Source organism: Pistacia vera, unplaced genomic scaffold (assembly GCF_008641045.1).
Source record: "Pistacia vera cultivar Batoury unplaced genomic scaffold, PisVer_v2 Contig320, whole genome shotgun sequence".
Classification (NCBI taxonomy): domain Eukaryota; kingdom Viridiplantae; phylum Streptophyta; class Magnoliopsida; order Sapindales; family Anacardiaceae; genus Pistacia; species Pistacia vera.
Window position 1 is genome coordinate 3347550 of NW_022196136.1, and position 22788 is coordinate 3370337.

Sequence of the window (22788 nt, forward strand, 5' to 3'; positions counted from 1 at the left end):
CTATCCCCACGGTTATCAATTTTCTGTCTTTTTTGGGACTCGTTTCGGTCCCTATCATCACAGTCTTGGCCCCTCCGCTTATCTGATGGGTGATCTTGTTGCATGTTCGGGGCTCTTCTTGGCAAGCTTCTAGCTAGGGCTGCTAACGAGCTTTTTACTCGCTGGTGCTTTGCAGCCATCTAATAAAACTTCGCCAAGCTCACATGATCTTTGCTTTGGAGCTCTTTCCACATCTCCGTGTTAAGCCTGATGCCTACAATTAGCAAAGTCCAGATTGACTCTTCGAGTGTATTCTTGACCATTGCTTATTCGTTCTAGAACCTCATTAAATACGAGGTCAGGGTTTCGTCTCTCTCTTGACGAATATTGCTCAAGTAGCTGAGCAGTATTGCGAATTGTCTCCTCACCTGGAATTGCTGCAAGTACAGCAAGGAGAACTATTGCCAAGAATTAATGGAGTTTGCCTTGAGTCTTTTGTACCACCTCTTGGCGTCCCCTACCAATGTGACTGCGAAGTAGTGACACTTCGCTAGGTCACAGACCTGGTGAAGCTCCATTAGGTCATTGAAATTGTCGAGGTGGTCTCTAGAGTCTCCTCTCCTGTCGAACTTACTCTTTGGCGCCTTGAACCCTTGTGGAAGCGGGGCTTAGCGTGTAACACCCACTTAAGGTACGTAGCTTATGTATGTTCATTTTGCCCTTAATGTTGATTGTTTGCCCTTAGTTAAGCTTGTATGTTGTTAATATTGCTTGTTTGGCCCTTAATTGAAGTGATATGTTGGTTTGGTTGAGTGGTTGTCCTGGAATTAGTGAAGACTTGGCGAAAATTGGAGTTACAGACTTCGCCGGGGTGAAGAAGAATCTTCGCTACGGCGAAGAGTCGACTGAAATTCTTCTTGAAGGCTTTAGAGAATTTTCCTTAGGGGCAAAGTGACCATTCTACCCCTAATTAGTAGGAAAAGTGGGGAGTGAAATGTAAGAAAATTTCATGGAGAATACATTAGAGTTGGGGTTGTGATTGCAAAGAATTAAAGGGCAAAGTTAGAATTTCCAAGAAAGTGTAAGGGTAAAATGGGAAAGAGTGCTTATAATATGAGATATTAAGGGTTTAGTCTTGTAAACCCCCTCATTTCTCTTATTCCACCGCCACTTCCATCCTTTAGTTTTCTCTCAACTTTTTCACTCAATCTTCCAAGGATTTTGAGGGCTTTTGGTTAGAAATTGATAAGGAGTTGATCCTAAGCAACAAGAGGTAAGAATCTTTGCTCTAGATATGAGTTTTATTTATGCAAGAGTTGAATCCTTATTAAGTTTATGCTTAGGGTTTAAAAGGAAGCTTGAGCCCAACAAGAGTAGAGAGCTTTAGTGGAAACTACTCAAGCATAAGGTAAATAAATCCACCTACATTAAGATTTAAGTGATGGAATGATGTGTAGAGATTGTTATATGAATCTTGCATGAATTCTCTATGTTTGAGATGAGTAGATGGAGTTGTTATTGAGTTTGATGATGGTTCATGGTTGGATTTTCCACCATGAAAAGGATTGGTTGTGTTGATAGAATTTGATGGAAGTTTGGATGGATTTAGAAAGAAGTTGAGAAGAGTATTTGGAGTGTGTTTCCTTGGCAGGATTTGTGATGATTCAAGGGAGTTTTACTCCACTTTTGGATGGTTTAAGAAAGAAGTTGAATTATAGTTAAAGTAGTGTTTATGTATGCAAGCTTATTGTTCGATGAAATGCCTAAGAGAAGCATGAATATGAGTAGAAAACCTTAATTTTATACAACATTGCATATTTGCATTTCATGAGTGCATTTAAGGAAGAATTCTAAGCATCAGCCATCCATATGCATATATTTATATATGTGTAATAACTTAAGAAAGAATAATGAATTGTGAGAATAAAGCACTCTAAGAATAAAGAGAAAGAAATAATAAGCACTAGAGAATAAAAGAAAAAAAAGTGCTAAAGAAGAGAAAAAAATAGGTTGTGCGATGGGGAACCCGTGAGTGATGAGCAGAATATCCCCGCATGTACGCCGCCTTCAGTGAGCAGCCTGAGAATGAGAAGAAGAATTGGTATAGCCCGTGAGAATGCATGTGGATGAGGGCTATACCCAAGAGAGAGAATACACTCACATGGCCAAGGGTTCCGCATCCATGCATCAACCGAGTCCGATCGACATAGAATAAGAAAGAATAAAAAAGAATAAGAATGAGAAAGAATGAGAAAGCATGAGAAAGCATGAGAAAAGAAAGAAAATAATAGAAAGAAAAGAAATGCATAAAAATAGAAAACAGAATAAGATAAACAGAAGAGAAGAAAGAGAATGCATTCCTATGCATTACTACATGTGCATTTCATTCATGCATTGTTATCATGACTTCTAACATGATTTGTAAGACTAAGAGAGAAAGAAAGAAATAGAAAAAAAAGAAAGAATAGAGAGAGAGAATTAGTAGAGAAGTACCGTGAGAATTAGAAGCAAAGAAGAAAATAGAAAGAACAAGAAGAAAAGAGTAGAGTACGGAAAGAATGAAAAAGTGAGACACGGGGATAGCGGTATAGAGGATTTACTTACTGAGCATTTTTGTGCTCACCCCGTTGTTTTCTATGTTTTTGCAAGAAATAGGTGAGGATGTGGTTGAAAGATGGATGCATGGAGAATCAAGCATATCATACTATAACAAGTATAGTCATAGTTAAAAAAAAAAGTCAATCAAATTGAAATAAGTAAGGTAGAACATGTTACCTTAAGCCCTTAGCAACCTTGAAGACTCTTAATTTCAAGAGAAATTAAGCAAAAGAGTATCCACACCAAGGGAAGAAGAAATTTGGCCAAGAGAGAGATTTAGGGTTCTTAGAGATTTTTTTTTTCTCTACACAAAAATTGATATATCCTTTTCTTTATATAGGAATCCTTGTAAACAATTCAATAATTGTTTTGGACTTCCTTAAACAATTCCATAATTGTTATGAAGTTGTTAAACATCTTTAAATTATAACATTAGATTAACATTTAATCACAATTAACAATTTAACTCACAATTTAACCCTTAATTGTTTACATAACAATTTAACCCTTAATTGTTTACAATTACAACTCCTTATAAAATCCAATTTAATATAAAGAAAATGATTAATATAATAACTTTATTATCCTTGGTAGGTGCTAGCCAACCTTGGATAATCAACTCTCTTTGGCTATTTCTCCATTCTCCTTAGTTTTTATGTGTGTCCTCTTCGGTTCACTGTGGCCTAGCCGTGGGCCCAATATCACAGTTTATTTCGATATGTTTTGTCATAACTCTTTATGAACAAAACTCCTACTGATCATGACAGGCATCTAGCAATGCTCTATAACCCTTAAGTCACAATGAAGATATACTCTAACAAACCTTTTATAATCACACACATTGTATAATCAAATCCTTCTATTGTCTAATCCCAATTAAGAATGGATTCATGGTATGTCAAAATCCTTATCTTAATTTTAATACAATACATATGGAACGTGTCACCATGAAACAACCTTTCATGTAATATTTTATATACCCCGGCCAGAGATTTCCCTTTTCCAATGTATCTTGACATTTGTCTAGGAACTTGATATCAATCTATACCAAGTCAACGGATCTCATCTTGACTATCACTTGTCCTCACACATAAACAACACATGGCCAAATTGGCATATTAACAAATGACATGATTAGCCTTGTGTTTATACACCATATGAACCATATGCGTTTATGTAGAATCCAACCGTAATATCTTAGGTCTAAGGATTAATAATACACTAGTACGATCTTATGATAAATCATTGACTACCTTTTCAATGTCCATGTGATTCATCATAAATAGTCATATTCGATAGATAGTTTACTAACCGCGTATCCATGCTAATGCCCTAGTGATATAACTTTTATAATCACCCACACTAATACCATCACATGATATTCTACGGAGGCATTCAACATGCCTACTATGTAATATTATGGCCCACTTAATATTACCTATGTAGGAAATACTTTGATGATTTTGATCTTCTAAAATTTGTATCATCCGAACATTTCACATGTAATACATATATATAAATGAAGCAATAAACCATATGTGAAATAAGAACACTTTCTTCTATTGTCTTATCAAATGTATATACAAAATATATACATTAACATATATATACAAAACATAATGCCTTGGAATTGACGACACGATTGGCTCCTAGGGCATACACTAACAGCGGTCGGATGGATGTCGGCAAGTGGAGAGAAATGGCTACACTATCTACCATTTTGATAGTTTTTGTACACGTTATTTTATACTATGTAAAGAATGTATATATTAAGTAAAGAAAAATTTGGGCCCAACTACTTTCTCTTAATCCTGTATGTATTTTTATTAAGTATATTTTATGTGCATATTTGTAGAAAGAAGTCATTACATGGTGAACCTCTTCTATGAAGGGGGAACTCATTATTTCTTCTGCCACACCGTTTTGGCGAGCCCTTAGATCGTCAAGCATTTTCTGCACACGATTCAAGTCTTCATTGTGATTGTCTTAGCTAGCTCTGTTCAACCTTACCTCGAGCAAGTGAGTTCAAAAATCTGTCACTTGTGAACCCTCTCCATTATGCGCATTGATGCACAAGGTTGAGTCATGATGGCTCGGTTGATAAGTGATATCATGCTGGTCAGTGCGTTACTCACGACGTCGGTTATAATCGGAACGTCGGTCATTGCCAAATTGACGCATAGTACTCGTCTAGCGAGCTTGTGAGGATCAGGCTTATCTTGGGCGTGGGTTAAGACCGACACGCTAACGATTCCGTCGGGTAGGTTGAGCGTCTCATAGGTGACCATTACCTTCGTTTTCAACCATTAGTTGTTTCTCTGGCCACCTCCAAGGGTTGGTTTGCTCGCGTGACTCACACTCGTGAGCGGAGTGCACCCTTTGACATTGGGGGTGTCGGTCGCCCTTGGCACCAATGAGCCAGACTGGTCCCCGGCTGAAGTCCGACCCATCGGGTTAGGATCAGTGAAGCGCGACTGGTCAAGGTTCTAGATGGTTGGTTGTTGATTTCTCAGCTTAGCCATGTTCTGTTGCACCGCCTGTGCAACCATGGTTTTAATCATCTCCACCAGCTAGCTGTTTTCGGGGTTGGACATTCCTATCCCTGGTCATTTGTGGCATGCTGAGATGGTAGCAATGGTGGTCGACGCCCAATGATGTCCTGTTGCACCTCCTGATGGGTGGTCTCCTCATCGTCATGGTTTTCGGTGGTGGTTTTTGATCTTGTATGCACCATCATGGGCCTGAAGTGGTTAGATCGCTGTGATTGTTTGCTGGAATTTATGAGATGTTGGCGGAGACCCTCCTTTTAGCGCCAAAATGTTGATACAGAAATCTACACCAACTAGAGTGATCCGATTGACCTTGGCGGGATTGGAACTAGTGTGTGCGTGATTACGAATAACCAACAATAAATGAATAACGAATGTAGTAAAGTAAATGGCAAAAACGATTTTAAAGTGGTTCGGCGAGATAAACTCTTGAGCATACGTCCACTGTTCTTTTTATTTGCTGTGAGAGCATACAATAGTGATTCTAGGAATTTTTTCCAACCCTCTTCCCCACCGTTTGAGGGGGTTTATATACAGAATTTGTACAAAGGAAATAACGAAAATAAAGGAATTACAATTAAATTGAAATGCAACTCTGATATTTTCGTGATTGGGTGCTGTGATTGCGCAAAGATTGATGTCAATTTGATCATTCTTGAGATATCTGGGATCTAAAGTTATCTGGGAATTGGTTGAAAGATCACTAAGATTGTTCACGACTAGCTTGTGCTGGGTCGAGCTATATCTCTATGAACTTATGCTGGATCGGACAATCAGTTGAGTCGAGCTGGTTTTGGATCGAACTATATCCTCGCGATGCTTTGAGCTTGGTGGAAAAATCACACACAACATTATGTTTATCTATTCTATCTGTCTGCCTCAACTTTGGAAGTGATCCATGAAAGGGCATTGTGAAGACATTAGTTACTCTCTTGAAAACCAGTTTTGTTCAGTAAACCTATCGAGATTCAGAATGATAAAGAATGAAGAGAAACTACTTTATGACCAAAAAAAAAAAAAAAAACAATGTTTGAATTTCTTTAAGCCACTTACAAATTATTAATTAAATTGGGTTTTGAAAATGATAGATAGTGAACAAACCTTTCTATTTCATTTGAATTTTTGAATCGGAATTTAATTTGTTTAATTTGAAGATTTTTTGTTGATTGAATTTGGACTTTGAAGATTTAATTATTTGTTCATCAAGATGTAATTGTCAATTTGTGATGGTTAATGATGTGATAAATTCTTTTCTTGGATTTAATTTGAAGAATCTTGAAACACAACTTCATTATAAGACATGAATATTTGGTGAAAGCTTAATTTTAAAATTGGAGTTCAAAGAACAATAAGTTCAATAGAATAATCAATTTTGAATGCTTTTAGTTTTTCGTCTTGAATCGAAGGCGTTGGAACATTAAGACACTTTTTTTTTTTTAAATATGTTTTGTCACTCATTGCAAGGCTGAACTTGGCTAGTCAATTGATTTTGTGAATCATTTCTAGTATTTCTGGAAATTATACAGAGTTTAAGAATTAGAAATTTGAAGTTTACTACAAGCTGGCCAATTATTAAGGGAGACAATTATTTTGTAAACAATGTCGTTAACGTGTCAACGTTATAAAATCAAACACCCATAAGCAACAAGCGTAAAGCATACAAGGAGATACATGATTAAACTAAAAAAATTTTTAGACTAAATCCATAAGACCTAGTCCAAATCGAAGCTAATCTAATATAACAAAAACCATTACAAAAACAACCCAGAGTGAATTTAGATACACAAAGTAAAACATCTTGTTCTACAATACACTAAACAATCTCATCTCCACCATACAAACCTCTCTCCAATTAGGAGCCTTGGACACTCTATTAGAAAAGTGACACTAGTAAAGAACAAATCAAAGCACATATCATACATAAAAATAAACTTGATGCTTGCACATCAGAGAATAGTGTCCACATACTATAATCAATATCAATCAATCAAAAACAGGAATATGCGAAAAACATTATTCAGTCAACACAGTTTTTACCAGTAGTTTTCACCGTTGAAGTTAAGTTTATCTGCATTTTTATTGGATTTTTTTTGTTGGCTTTGGTTTCCTCTACTGAGGACATGTGGTATTGTTGTTTAATTGGCCATTAATCGTTGGGGAACTCTATGATCAGTATTAAAACATAAGAAAAACTGAAAAACGTAAGAGTAAAATATACAACATACTGTTTTAGTATATCAGGGGTTCCATTTCGAAGACAAAATTTGAAAGAACTATATAAAATCTATAATTGATGGGTGCTGTAATTTATAGTAACTATACCGTATACATGAACCTCTAGCTACGCATTCAATTCTTGATGAGCTATGAGCAACCTCCTCTAACTTATACAAAAAGCTTCATCTATGTTTGTCCCACACAGTTACAAGTTTGCCTCTTAAACTATTGTTTGCTTTTAAATAGGGTGCTGCATTTCAGGTATAAGGAAACCTGTGTTGCAAACTGCTCTGTGCAATTCAGATGAAAGCTCATTGAACAAAAATGTAAGGCTTCAAATACTCAGATGGATTGCAGTTTCCAGTGTCAGTTCTTCTAAGAGACTTTCTACCATTTCATTAACTGTTTCTTCGGCCTCAATTCGGATATTAATCCATGTTCCAGGTCTTGCCAAGTCCTTTTCAACAAGTTGATCCAATGTTGGAGTCGACTGCTGCGCGAGAAGGTTCCAGTCAACACATTTCATCACCTCATAAACCATATTTTTTGCTGGTCGGATTTGTTTGGCAAATGATAGCCATGGGGAGCAACTGAAATAACTCAGGCATAACTCTCCAAGGACTTCATTAATATAGTCGCAGAGGAGCATATGATCCACACAAAATTCATTAGGCAATAACTCCACTTCATCAAACAAGGACGGATCAAGAAGTTGGTCTGATGAATGGCTCTTTATTGAAAGTTCATCCCAATTTATACCAGCAGCTTCCAACACTGCCCTCATATACTTGCACATGGGTTCATGCTCATTTATCACATTACTTGAGTTTATCTTCAAATCCACAGGAGACATCATGACAGCAGCAGAACATTGTTCTTCGTAATTAATTTGTTTTGGCTCGACTGCTAGCTCAGCTGCATTTGTTCAATTGGGTAAACTTAGCTGCATAGTTGGATGACAAAAAAAATGCTAAAGTAAAGATTTCTGACCTGAAAACCTACCAGGCTGAGATATGGTGCTTGGAGAGCTGATATCTTCAACAAATTTCTCGAGAACAGATACCGGACTTTGATGCTCTGCTTTATCTTTCGTGGCAGCAGAATTTTCTAAACTCTTACTGCTCAAGGGACTTGAAGTATAAACGTCTTCTGGAGACACTGATGTACAACTTTCCTCTGGTGAATCCTGAGAAATTCCAAAATTGTTGGCAAGAAATGATGTAGCCAAGCATGTTTGAGAGAAGAAGTAAAACAAAAGGCAATAAAAAGAGGTGATGGATAGGTGCACTCCTAATAACCTGATTAAAAAATCAAAATCAAAAAATCAAAATATACCAATTTTGCGCACTCCAGACTGTTTTCTTCAACTGTGTTGGCTAAAACAGCATTCTGATCTGCACCAGCATGATTTGGCACATTTGGTTCTAAGGCTCCCAAAGAACTAACTTTTCTTGCTTTTATAGTATTATATGTTTCTACAACCTTCATAGAACCTGCAAAATTTGATGAACTTCTTAGGCAAGATAACGTACTTGAACACAATAAATATTACAATATTAATGAAAATTTACCGATAGCACTCGAAGTGTAGTCTGCAGAAGATACACATTCATGCAATTTGATATCAGAATGATGATTCTGAGAGATATTAGACTTTGTATCAAAGGTTTGTGATTGGTTGGTAAGTCTCTTGCCATCAGTCCATGATGGAACCTCTGCAATCTGCCTGAGTGAACTTAAGTGGCTGTTTTTATTTCCTCCCTGAAGCATCTTTCTCTTCTGACTGACCATTTGATGATTGCTAAAAGGAGAGAATCTCATTCGTGCAGCAATGGAGCCATGTTCTTGATGTCTTCCAGGACTCAGTGCAGAGAAGAAGTGGTACTCAGGGAAAGAAATAATCCTGTCCAGGGTTCTTGAAAACTGTTTTCTTAAAAGAATCTCATTTCTATTCCTTAAGACCTCAGGGAGATGTTGCCTAGACTCCATATACATATTCAATTCGCTTTGTTTAGGATGCCTGACAATGGACAATTTCGAGTTTTCATGGCTAGTTCCACTTTTTAAGGCATTTTTTTGTCTAGTACCTGAGTCAAAATCTTTCACCTTGCCCACTTTGTCTCCCGTCTTGTTGTCAATGGAACCAAGACAGATTTTACAGGGTGAGTTGCTTCCTGTAACCCCCAAATCATTTTCTTTATTGCCATCTCCCAAACCCTGATTGTCCCTCGAAGATTTATGTAGTGTAACTGTTGACAACAAGGGCTTCCCTTTTCTGCTTAACCCAATAGCATGTCTCAACTTCCTTTTCATATGCTCAAAGGAAAAATATGCAGGTTTACCACTCTGTGCTCTATCTCTCAAGCTATAAAGGGACTGTGGAGAAGAGAAATCTCCGGTCTCACCTGCACTGTTTTGCATGTATGTTGAGCCAGAGCTGCCAGACTTCGGAAGTAAAATTCTGTTTGAAGGTTGAGGATCAACACTTCCCTTGGATGGGAATCTATCACAAGTTTCTGACAATTTAGTCTCCTGATTTTTCGCCTGGGAATCACGCAAATCTTGGATATGTTTCACTAACAGAGAATTTGGATCATGTAGCAGCTTCATGAATAATTCCTTATTGGAATTTAATATTTCTAATGCATCCAAGAAATGTTTAGATTGGTTGCTCGCCTGATCTCTGCCATGGTATTTTCCTTTAACGATCTTCTGATTTATAAATGCTTCAGCCGCCTCACTCATCTGAACTTGCAAATTGATCTCACTAAGCTGGCCATTCTCCTGAGAATTGACTCTTCTATAGAAAACTTTTCCACTTTTAGGATGCCCCTCATTGCAGGATGTTTCAATCGATGCTGCTCCATTAAACCTTTTCGAAGGCATGCCCACCAAATTTTCATTAGAAGGTTGTGTATGTACCACAGTTGATACGTCCTTGCAACCATGTCTCTTAAAAGTCTTGTTTGCCTTTCTTCTATGGTTCTTTGCTAAGCCATTTTCTCTACTTGTAGTAATCTTCTCTTCTTCCCTTATTATATCTGCCTTAGCATAATCGTTTGTCAGAATTGTTTTCAGAATTAAATCCGTAGCAATTTATGAGAGCAACATTTGCATAACAAAATTCAGTTACAAGTTCCACCCATAAGAAAAAACACGGTATAACTCCTCTATCAAGAACAAAAGCAAGAGATCATCTTATCATTCTCAAATTGTATTGATGAATTCTTACCTGCAACATTTGAATTGGGTCGTCCTCGATTAGAAATCAGCTTCTTGTTGGAATGACCTTGGCTAAAGTCACATAAACCAATCAAACACCATGCGCAGCCAGATTTGTATTTCTCATAGATCACGGGGCTCTTAGGCGAAAGCTTCTCCATGCTTACAGCATCAAACCTGGAAATGGTCATCAAACCACGCGTCAAACCTAAATTTGCAGTCCTTCTCCAGTGAGGCAGTGCCAAAATCAGAATAGACACTGTTTGGGAGACGGAGAAAATGGATTAATTAGGTAAATACTTAATTCATAGTATGAAAACCACTACTTTTAGAAAGTAGAGCTGAATCATGTATCCAAAATTCCATAAACCAAACATCATTAACAAACTATAACACAGATAGAGAGAAACAAATTCCCTAAAATAGATCTTAAAATGATGTAAAACGAAAACCAAAAAAAAAAAAACAGCATTGGCTTCACAAATATTTTAAAGATAACATTTATTGAGAGAAAGAAAGCAGAAAAGGAAGAAACCTTTTAACTTGAGCTGGGTTCATGATCTCCAGAAGACAAAGCCGAAAACTAAAGCAGTAGTCTTTGTCCCCTCTCCTCCCCACATAATAAATTTCAGATGCCCACTTCTCTTGTCTTGTTTTCTCTCTAAAACTTTGCCATTAAAGGGAAACCAAGCAAGAAAGTGAGAAGGAAATGAAGGGCATAAGAAAAGAAAGAACATGAATGGGGAGTTATTATGGGACATCGACACAGTTATGGCCACAAACCAAACCAAACTTTCAAATGAAGTAAACTTTTGTCTTATTTCCTTCATTTTTGATTTTCCCTCTCTCTTTCTTACTCTATCACAGTTACTACTACTAGCCTGGTAAGCTGTTGTTGGTTTAACGATGTTCCAGTCAAAATCTTGAAACACTGTCGTTTTTGTGATGTCTGTTGCGATTTTGTAGAAACGTTGCTGTCCTGTAGGATTCACAACATTAATATTTTTGTCGAACTTTGCCATAAAATTAGCCCGTGCCTCTCTGTCGTTTTACATTGGGTTAAATTTTCAAATTGGCCAATTCGGTGTCGTATTGTCGTTTTAATTTTTTGAAACTTTTAATTGTCAGAACCCATTTTCACATCACAGTTTGAATAATCAGTTCAAGTAGAATTATCTGTAATAATCCTATATATATATAACCGAGGTGTCTGGATCACTTTGTGTACACCTCAATTGATCTCTGGAGGTAAGTCACAAATATGATAGGTTTACAAGACCTAAGTAAGTCACAAAAACATGGTAATTAACCACTTGTATGATTATAACACAAGACCTCTGAATAACATATATATATATATATATATATATATATATATATATATATATATATATACCGGATATTCATATCAGTTTATGTGTATCTCAACTGATTTTCGGAGATAAGTCATAAATGTGTTAGGTTCATAAGACCTAGGTAAATCGCAAAAACATGGTTGGTGACTACTTTGTGAAATTAGAATACAAAACTTCTGAGTAAACAACTCAAATGGCTAAAGTCTTCCTGCTCTGCCATAAAACATGTGATTAAAATAAAATATTTTTGTGGATATTATTTATTTATTTAGGTTACGCATGATTCACGAAAGAAGATTGACAGCAAATTAATGGGAAATCACGGGGGTTAATGGTCTAAATATTTAAATAATGTCCTTCTCAATCTCCTCACACATAAATTATATTGTGACATAAATATAATAATAAGGGGCGGCCAAAATAGATTGATAAATGTTGAAAATTGTGTTTTGACCTTTGATGTGTTTATTTATTTTCTTAATTTTTGTGGGTGTAATTTGTGAACTTAAATATGATACTTATTTAGCCACGCATTACCATGTGGACTTGGTTGATAAAGCTAAAGAAATTGAATGCCATTTAAGGTCATTAATTGGTTACAAAATTTATCGGATTGGGGCTATTACACAAATTGTTGGTATTTTCAACATGTCAATCGGTGATGTACTTCCAATTAATGTGATTTTGTTAATTATCGTCATTGAAATTCATAGACCACATTTAGTGGTTGAAATAGCTTTCTCAACCAATTTTGGATGACTAAATGGTTTGATATAGACTTTTGGGTGTATTACTCAAAAGCTTCTAAGTTCGAGTCTATTCTCAATTGCTAATAGGTGTAACTATTAGAATTCTTACTTGACTGATAGTTTCAAGGTCGAGATTAATTGAGATACGCGTAAGCTGACTGTAGATGCAAAAACTCTATCGCTACAGAAATATGGTCTGATCCCTTGAGGTTGAGGCCACCAATAATCTACTATACCTGCACACGCAAGAAAACAAGCGTGAAGCGAATGGAAGACACCAGAGTGGTGTTTGTCGTAGGCATTTTGACTCTCAAGTCAGCAAGGCCGAATGAGGCTAATTTAGTGAAGGTTAGGGAAAGAGAAGGTTACCAGAAGTCTAATCGGAGACTACAACTACGACTATGATGCGAGGTTCTCAAGAGTGAGAACTACGGGGTTAGAAGGTGTAATCTTTTGTGCCAGTGGGAGGGCTAGCCTCTTGTTTAAATAACAGCTGTAGGATCTTCGAGTCATAATAGGACTGTGAGTCCTTAGGAGTTGAGGTTTTATAAAAAATGAGTCTTTGATTCCCTTACCTTAGTGGGAAATGGAGTCCCAACGGGTTTAAGATACGGATCTTAGACAAATTAAGATAGTAATGGATCTCTTCGATAGAGTTCGGATAGTGCCGGAGTAAGTAGGCAACCTTAGGCTCCAAGTAGACCCTAAGTCCAGTAGGCAGTCTAGGATCAAAGGGCCTGGGCCCAGACAAGCTGATGATGAACCTAAACGAATCGGGGCCTTTGCTGATTGGGCCCAAGCGGTGAGCAACAAGGTAGGTGTACTGAGCGGACCTAATATGTAAACTCTATTGCTAGCCAAATTGGAATTGGGTCACGACTCTGAGCTTTGTTGAAGGTGTCTTCGTCTTTGGGCTTATTGAGGCCGATGACATTTTTTGTCCCTAACACTAACCTAATACAAAACTTAGGAAAAAAAAAAAAAAAAAAAAGATGATGAAGACAGAAACTAATAAATAACTCTCCAAATGAAGACATAATGGTAATTGTATTTGTTTTAGGTTCAGAAAAATAAGAAATCTAAAAATTAATTAATATTGTAAAGAAGAAATATTAAGTAATTTTGAAAATTACCATGAGCTTCAATCTATCTATAAAATTATAAATTCTTTTTTACCAAAGTTTCATTTAATTTTTTTATAACCGCAAATGAAAAGTTATGAAATAAAAGTCCAGAGGAAAGAGAACAATTTTTTTTATTATAATTATATTCTCACCTAAAGTAGAAAATAAGATCTAAAAAAAGAAAATGGCAGGGCTAAAAATATTTCCCATTGAAAATAGGACTTAAAACAAAGGGGCCATATTGGACCTAAAATTTGTGCAGTGATGCTGTGCTTAGATGATGGCCCAGAAAATGATAAAGGCATTACCCAGCAGGCTGATAAGCAGGACGAAGCGACGGTCATGATTTTTATCTTTGTAAATAGGCATAGTAAAATAAGAAAATCCTGTCTGGTTAAAGGAGGAGACGAGGACGTCGAGGAGTACACAAAACAGAAAAGAAATAAATGAGGTAAAACATTGAATTTTAACCACTAAGTTCATTGTCAGACGGCAAGATTTTAGCCATATGAGTGGGCTATTAGAGGTCTTACACGATTCATTAAGTTTATAAAGTATTTAATAGATTTTGAGGAATTAGTTAAAATGTGTGTAAACTGATCCGGACACCTTGGTTATATAAAAAAAAAATTTGAATTTTATAATTATGTGAGCAAAAGTTTTAAGATTAAATCCAAGTTTTTTTTTGTTTTGATCAGAGGTGTCTGGATCAACTTGTACGCACTTTAACTAATCCTTCGAGACTCTAAAGTTAACGATCAGGTAAATCCCTTTAATGACCACCCTTATTAGGGTATTTGAAGACTCGAATTCAGAAATTTGGCTGGAATTGGTAGATAATTGGCTTTGTTTGGAATTGATTCAGTCTTGCAGCATGGTTTTGTCTGGAATTGGTTCAACTTTCAGTTGGCTGGAATTGGTTCAGTTTTAGTTGGCTGGAATTGGTTCAGTATTTGTTTTTTGTGACTCTGCTTCAGATTTCAGCTTTGAGACTTTAGCTGAAATTGTTTCATTTTTTAGCAGACATGTTCAGTCTGCAGCTGAAGTTTCAGCTCCTTTTTTTTTTTTTTTTTTTTTGGTAAGACTGAAGTTTCAGCTCTTCTGATCACTTGCAGACTGTACCATTTGAGGAAGTATTGTTTGCAGCTATGATATTAGCAGACACGCTCAGTTTCAACCAGCTGAAGTTTCAGCTCCTCTTTGTAAGACTGAAGTTTCAGCTCTTCTGATCACTTGCTGACTGTACCATTTGAGGAAGTTCTGTTTGCGGGAAGATGTTAGGATTTAGTAGTGGACCTGCTGGACCTGGCTGACTAAGGAAACACAACTCACAGGAAGTTTTGTTTACGGAAGGATGTTAGGATTTAGTTGTTGACCTGGTTTGACTGAGTAGACTAAAATGAGCTAAGCTCACTCAACTCATTTAACAAGCAGAATCTGTTTTACTCTGCTGGTTTACTGCTTGTTTTACTCTGTCCACTGTTCACTTTATATCAGTGATTCCGTGTAAACATCTTATTAATAAAAAAAAAGTAAAGTTCTCAAATTGAACTCTCAAAACTCTATTTAGATATCTTTGTTTTTCTTTTCGTTGAAAACTCTTCTTCCCTAACTCACACAGTTAAACCATGAAGCTAACCGTAGACACACCAGGATGATAAATGCACAAGGACACCCAGTGAAGGAGCCGCCAACAGAAGGTAAATCCTAACCTTGTATGGGCTGAATTTATATTGTGGATTACTATATCGAGTTGTGATCTTGGGTCATGGGGTTGTGCCATGGCAAGAAAAATTTTGTAATTCCACGCTTGCCACAACACAATCCCTACACCATCTATGTGGAATCTTCTAGTGGGTATGTCCAATGAATTTACTTATGGCAAACACCTATGTGTTGTACCAAGTTGTCGACAAACAACCTTGACAAGTGATATCAGTCATTGTCTTTCGACAAGGTCATTCTATATTATGATAGTCTTATCGTATTATCTGTGTCCTTAGTCAGAATAACACCAAGGCTACAGACATTTCTAGAATGACTAGCATATGTGATCATAGGGTCCTTACTATCGAGATTTGAAACACTCGATATTGTTGCCACGGTTTTACCATTCTAAGGACATATATTATAACATATAATTAAATACGAATTATATAATGTAGAGAATGCATTTTATTAATTATAACTATTATTACAAAAGTCAACATTTACAAAATGGATTGACTCTAGGACAGCTACTCTAACAATACATTCATCAACATAAGAGAAGATCCCTAGAAATTTATTCTACCATCGTAAGTTTGGCCAAAGCACCAATTAACCGGGGCAACATTATTGAATTGCACCATCTTCCCATCACTAGTAGTGACTTGGAATGACAAACTTTGCCCTACTAAGGCACTCCCAATCTGCCAATTTTGGCCCCAATTGCGCCTCATTTGCCGCCAACCTGAATTAAACCCCTTGATTTTAACATTGGTAACATCACCAGCACCACCAACATTGTACACTGTAACCAGTGTCCGATATCTGTTTCCTTTGATCTCAAACTTGACTCTTCCTTGTTTGGAACACAAGACTCTGTGGTATCGAACAGGGATGACCCCAACTTTGTAGTTAGCAAGTTTCACAAACATTGCCGTGGATAAATCAAGTGCTTCTGTGGAGGGTTGCACCAAACATCAGTCTTTTTGGTGTAGTTTGGAGGGCAGAAATTGGTGGCTGTAATCTTGATGGTGCCTACATTTGGTATGCACCATTGATGATCATTCACACACATTATCTCAAAACAAGCACCACATCTTAATCCGTGGTTGAAGAGGGTTGGGCTTAGAGCTGCTGTCATAGTTAAAGATATTGAAAGTCCGGTTCAATTGATACCAGATGAGAAGATCTTATTGAATATATAGAGCTTTACACGTTTGAATGAATTTCAAATATACAGAAAGATAAGACTACATGTAACAGAAGGATAAATGCTATCTCTTAGCTGATTCAGATGAGATGCAATCTTCCTCTTCAATTATCTGACTTGGAATAGAATCTATATGGTTAATTGGCCCCTGCAAGCTGATGGTGAGTGGACGAACCATGAGCTTGTCTCGGAGCATGCAAAACCTGGTAGTGGATAAACCTTTGGTGAAGATATCGGATGGCTGTGATGCAGTAGAGATGTATCTTGCAAGTATGTCCTGGTTGAATATTTTCTCGTGTATAAAGTGATAGTCGACCTCTAGATGTTTTGTTATAGCATGGAAGATAGGATTAGAGGACAGGGAGAGTGCACCAATATTATTAACCCATAGGCATGGAGGAGAGTGTAAAGGAAAGCCAAGCTCTCGGAATAGCATGCGGATCCAGTAGAGTTCAGTGACTGTGAGAGCCATGGACTTATATTCCGCTTCAGTGCTTGAGCGGGCAATGACTGGTTGCTTCTTTTCCATCCAAGAAATTAAACAAGGGCCAAGGAATATGCAATATCCAATAGTAGACTTGCAATCATCTGGGCTTCCAGCCCAATCGAAATCATAGAAACCATGTAAAGCAAGAGAACCTTTGCTGAAGTAGAGAACATGTTCAAGAGTGCCTTTTAAGTACCGAAGGACTCTCTTAGCCGTTGTAAGGTGAACAGAAGTTGGATAGTGAAGAAACTGACTAATTGGTTCACACTATAAGCAATGTCTGGTCGGGTTAAAGTGCAATACTGAAGTGCTCCCACAATATGTCTATAGACAGCTGGATCAGATAATGATTCCCCATCGTTCTTGGACATTTTCCCACCTGAGGTGCAAGGTGTAGAAACAGGCTTAGCACCAATCATTTTTGTTTCATGCAAGAGGTCCAAGATGTATTTGCCTTGATGAAATGCATATTATTTGCAGTGCAGCGGACTTGAATGCCAAGAAAGAATGAGAGAGCGCCCAGATTTTTGACTGCAAAGTCTTGGCTGAGGTGCTGAAGGAGATTAGCTACTGCATCAGAAGAGTTACTCACCACCAAAATATTATCAACATAAATTACAATGAGCATAGTAATAGAGGATCGATGTAGATAAAATAAGGAGGTGTCAACATTTGATCCTGTAAAACCAAGCTCTATGAGACTTTGAGAGAGGCGCCTAAACCAAGCACTTGGTGCATGTTTTAGGCCATAAAGGGACTTGTGGAGTCTGTAAACATGGGATGGGAAGTCATTATGTTTAAACCCGTTTGGTTGCTCCATATAGATTTCTTCCTCAAGGTGTCCATGCAAAAATGCATTGGAAATGTCTAGTTGCTGTATGATCTAGCCATGATGAACAGCCAAGGCAAGCACCAATCGAATGGTGGCAGGCTTTATAACTGGACTGAAAGTCTCCTGAAAGTCCACACCATGCTCTTGATCAAACCCTTTGGCTACAAGCCTTGCTTTGTACCTTTCAATGGTGTCATCGACCTTTTGGTTGAGTTTAAACACCCATTTATTTCGAATGATGTGTTTATTAGGAGGTTTAGGACATAAGGTCCAAGTGTTGTTATCAATGAGAGCATTGAACTCAAGTTGCATGGCTGCCTGCCAATTGGGATCCTTGGTAGCTTGTTTGTAGGTTTTTGGTTTAAAGGGAAGTAGAACTGAAGATAGAGCTCGGATTGGGTATCTAGTGGAGCAGTAAAGCTTGTAATCAGGAAATTGTTTTGGCTTGAGGGAGTTGGTGTGAGATCTGGTGATTATTTGTCTCAAGGGGGAGTGACCAAGAACAAGGAATTTTTTGAAAGAATTGGATAGATATTCTCCTCCATTATCGGTTTGAAGTTGCTTGATTTTAGAGAAGAATAGATTTTCAACTAGACACTTAAACTAAAAGAAACACACAGCCACATCCGATTTTTGATTAAGACGAAACAACCAAGAAAACCAAGAATAATCATCAATAAAAACCACATAGTATTTACAGCCACTGAGTGACAATACCGGAGAAGTCCATACATCAGAATGAATTAATTCTAAAGGGTGACTAGAGTGATGATCAGAGAGGGGAAATGGAAGTTCATGGCTTTTAGCCATTTGACAAAATTCACAAATGTGCTTCAATTTTTGTGAGCCTGATATAGAGATAAGAGCATCATGAGTGAGGTGGTTAAGAACTAATTCTGATGGATGACCCAATCGAGCATGCCAAGTGGTAGCAGGGGCTATGACACCTAGGAAAGTTGTAAAGGAAGAATTTGAGGCTGAGTTGTGCTGCCTCTTATTGGAATTGAAAGGTTGAAAATAAACCAGGTAGAGTCCTGCTCTACTCGGACCTTGGAGGAGTATCTTGTTGGTCTGCAGTTCCTTCACAACAAAAGAGGTAGCAGTGAGTACAAAATAGCAATTGTTATCTTGACAAAGCTGTTGAATGGATAAGAGGTTAGATGAAGCTCGAGGACAGCGTAAAACATTTGACAAAAATAGAGAACTATTATTAGTTTTCATACTGGAAGAACCGGTGTGATTGATAAGCAAACCTCCCTCATTGTCAATTGTGACTTCGGTTGGACCTTGATATGGTTGCTGATTCAAGGTGAGATTGTTAAGGGCTGAGGTGACATGTGTTGGCACCACTGTCAAGGAACCAAGGCTGATCTTCCTCTTGAGTAACATGTGTATGAGCAGCCATCACAGCCAATTGTGCAGGTGGATGTCTTCCTTGGTAAGAAAAGTCCATCCGTTGGTAACAGTCCAAAGCTTGATGATTTGTTTTCCCACAAATCTAATAGGGAGGTTTAGAGTGAGAGAAGAAGGTGTTGTTTGAGGTGTGGTGCGTGTTTCCTACAACATGCAATATGTAGCAAGTATACTAATCGCACAAGTAATATAATTATGAGCAGAGATCGTTCCCACGAGGATTGTTAGCTAACTACAAAGTATTATGCTGTTCTCTAGTTGGAGCAATCGAAATCTTTGGATTGATGGGAGCTAATTATAACTAATCTGAACAATAACTATTAAACTAAAATTTAACTAAAGATTGCAAGATAAAATTTCAGAAAAACCAATTCAAGTAAAACAGGTAGGGTTTTGACTTCGTTCGGATTTTATGAGTTAAACCTAAAAATTATACTACATTCACATTCATATGCATTGATTGTAAACCGAACTCACTAAGGTGTTAAACATACCTTCTCAGGCTATGTTTTCCTATTCTTCATTTTTAACCTTCCGCACCCAACAATTTGAAGGTTAACAATTCCAAACTCGTTAAGCATAAGAATCCTATAATGATTTCATTATTTGTTGAATCTATCTCTAGCATCTAATACTATAATGGTGATTACCCGAGAAGCCTAACATGATTCATTTCTCAATCTCATCATGTTCATCACATAAAGCATTAAAAATCAGAGTAAACACACAATCAAAACATAGTCATATGAATATAATGTGATCAATAATTAACCCATTAGAAATCCAAATTACAATCAAAACCCTAACCCAAAATGAGTTAGTTCATAGCTAAATTAACACTACAATTAAGAAAAACGAAAATAATCAAGTTCAACATAATGAAAAGTAAGAGAGAAAATAAGAAATCCCCCCAATTGATGAATCCTTCGGTTCCAAATCAGATCTTCACCCTCTCAAATCCTAAAAATCTCTAAGCTTAATCCAAAAAAAAAAAAAATGAAAAAGTTGCTAACCCTACTTCCTGCACGACCCTGGGCAAAAAGGTTAAGTTTTTCTTTTATACCTCACCCTAAATTTTTGAGAAAAATATGCACAACGTAAAACTGTGCGTTTTACAAAACTGAAAATCACGACTGTCGCCGCGGCGAAGTTTCATCTTCGCCGCGGCGAAGAAAGCCTCAAACTTGTTCTTTTCTGCCGTACTTCGCCGCGGCGAAGGACAAATCTTCGCCGGGGCGAAGCAACTTGAAAGGTTCTGAAATTACCGAACTGCCACTCTGCTTGCTTCTTTGCTTTCTTCTTCGATTCTCGGTGCTCTCCCTTTCAAACAAGCCTCATTGTGCTTTATCCTGCTTCCGAACTCTCTTAACTTCTGAGATCCGCAAACTTCCAATTTTGCCCTTATTTGATCAACATGTCCATTTAACCTGAAACACAAAATGTAAAGAATTAAACAACAATTCAGGTCAAAATGCACCACAAAGTACCTGAAATCTGAATAAAAAGACTCATGAAAACTGTATAATCTACGGATTATCAAGGTGGTTGGTCTTTTTCCTGTTGGTGGAATAGAGAAGTTGGGGTTATTGGGTGGATGGGCAGAGAAGTTTGAGGTGTTTGAGGAGTGTGGTCCAGTAGGTTTGTTGGCAAAAAAAGGCTTTGGTTTGCGATTGCTATAGGGTGGCTTGGATTTATGACTGAAAAAGGCAACATTGTGGGTATTTGGTGGGATAAATTTGTGTGAGGACTCAAGTAGTTGTTCATAATTCAGCAACTTAGTTTAAAAATCATCAAAGGTGATTGATGAGTCTCGGGTTGCAAAATTAAGGTAGGTAATGAATAGGTGATAAGCAGGATTAAGACCACCAACAACATAAGATATCAGGTCCTCATCATCAACAATTTTTCCCACAGTTGCAAGTTGATCAGACCAATTTTTGGCACTAAGGAGATAGTCAGTACACGACTTAGCTCCTTGATTAAGTGTCTGCAATTGCTCTTAAGATAAGAGATTCGAGATCTAGAATTAGGTGCAAACCTGTTTGCTAGAGTGTCCAAACCTGTCGAGAGGTATTTTGCCCATAGACAGTAGATAAGACCTTCTCGGTGAGAGTGGCATTGATCCATGCCAAAATAAATTGGTCCTTTTTCTGCCATACCATATAATCAGTGGTGATGTCAGAGGTAGTTTGGCCTTCAGAATCAGTGGCAAACTTTGGAGGACACGGCTCAGAGCCATCCACAATGCCAAGTAAATCATGGCTTCTTAGGAGTGGAGTGAACTGAGTGGTCCAATTAAGATAATTGGATCCATCTAATTTGACAGAAACTAAGGGAGTGATATTGGGAAAAAGGAAGGTAGCGGAAGCCATTAGGATCGAGAATGGTGTTAGCCAAATGAGGCTCTGATACCAAATTAAAGATATTGAAAGTCTGGTTCAATTGATACCAGATGAGAAGATCTTATTGAATATATAGGGCTTTACACGTTTGAATGAATTTCAAATATACAGAAAGATAAGACTACATGTAACAGAAGGATAAATGCTATCTCTTAGAAAGATAAGACTACATGTAACAGAAGGATAAATGTTATCTCTTAGCTAATTCAGATGAGATGCAATCTTCCTCTTCAGTTATCTGACTCGGAATAGAATCTATATGGTTAACTGTCTTAAGCCCATATCCTTGCTTGAAAAGATCTCCATACCCACAAGCTCCCTCTGTCAATAACACACCATTCAAATTATCAGCCATTTTGCAACTCAAAATGTTATATATCCAGCAATGGAATCAAGAAATTCTATTTAGGGACTATATCTTGTAGGGATCGACCTATGCATTAATGTTAAAGGGACAAATTAAATAATTTAATAAATATAACTTTAGAAAAAGTAAAGTAAGATAATAACTAATTTAATATACAAAATGGAAAAAGTTAGTGAGTTGGACTGAATCTGGAAACATTAACAAGTATAGAACCTCATCAAAACAAAAAACAAAACAAATTAATAAATATTTTTTTTGAGTGGGGTCACCAGCCCCCACTTGTTCCAAACAATAGAAAAACCATATTACTTCTTTTGTTTTGCATCCAAGAATTAACTTTTGTTAGCGAGAATTTAAGTTCAGAAATTTTACTAACTTAAACCCTTTTTAAAATTGATGAAAATGAAAAATAATTAATTTAATTTAATACATTATAAAGGATGATTTATTCAAGGTAACAATAAAATTGAAAACATAAAAAATTGAAAACAATAACTTTCAATGATTGACCTTGGCAACTCTTTCGATTTCATCATTCTTCTTGATGACATAGCTGGAAATATAGGGACATAAAATC

General features: G+C 37.0%; 2 protein-coding genes across 2 annotated transcripts; both read right to left on the bottom strand.

Moving 5' to 3' along the window:
- Positions 1-7589: 7589 nt before the first annotated feature.
- Positions 7590-11266, bottom strand: LOC116136844. The gene is made up of 6 exons (XM_031422511.1): positions 11101-11266; positions 10576-10742; positions 8915-10384; positions 8679-8836; positions 8346-8529; positions 7590-8258 (listed from the first exon to the last, which is right to left on the bottom strand). The coding sequence occupies exons 1-6, from the start codon at positions 11121-11123 to the stop codon at positions 7678-7680; spliced, it is 2583 nt and encodes an 860-aa protein (XP_031278371.1). The 5' UTR covers positions 11124-11266; the 3' UTR covers positions 7590-7677.
- Positions 11267-16069: 4803 nt separating this feature from the next.
- LOC116136845 (expansin-A22-like) lies at positions 16070-16432 on the bottom strand. The gene has a single exon (XM_031422513.1). The coding sequence runs from the start codon at positions 16430-16432 to the stop codon at positions 16070-16072; it is 363 nt and encodes a 120-aa protein (XP_031278373.1).
- Positions 16433-22788: the final 6356 nt, after the last annotated feature.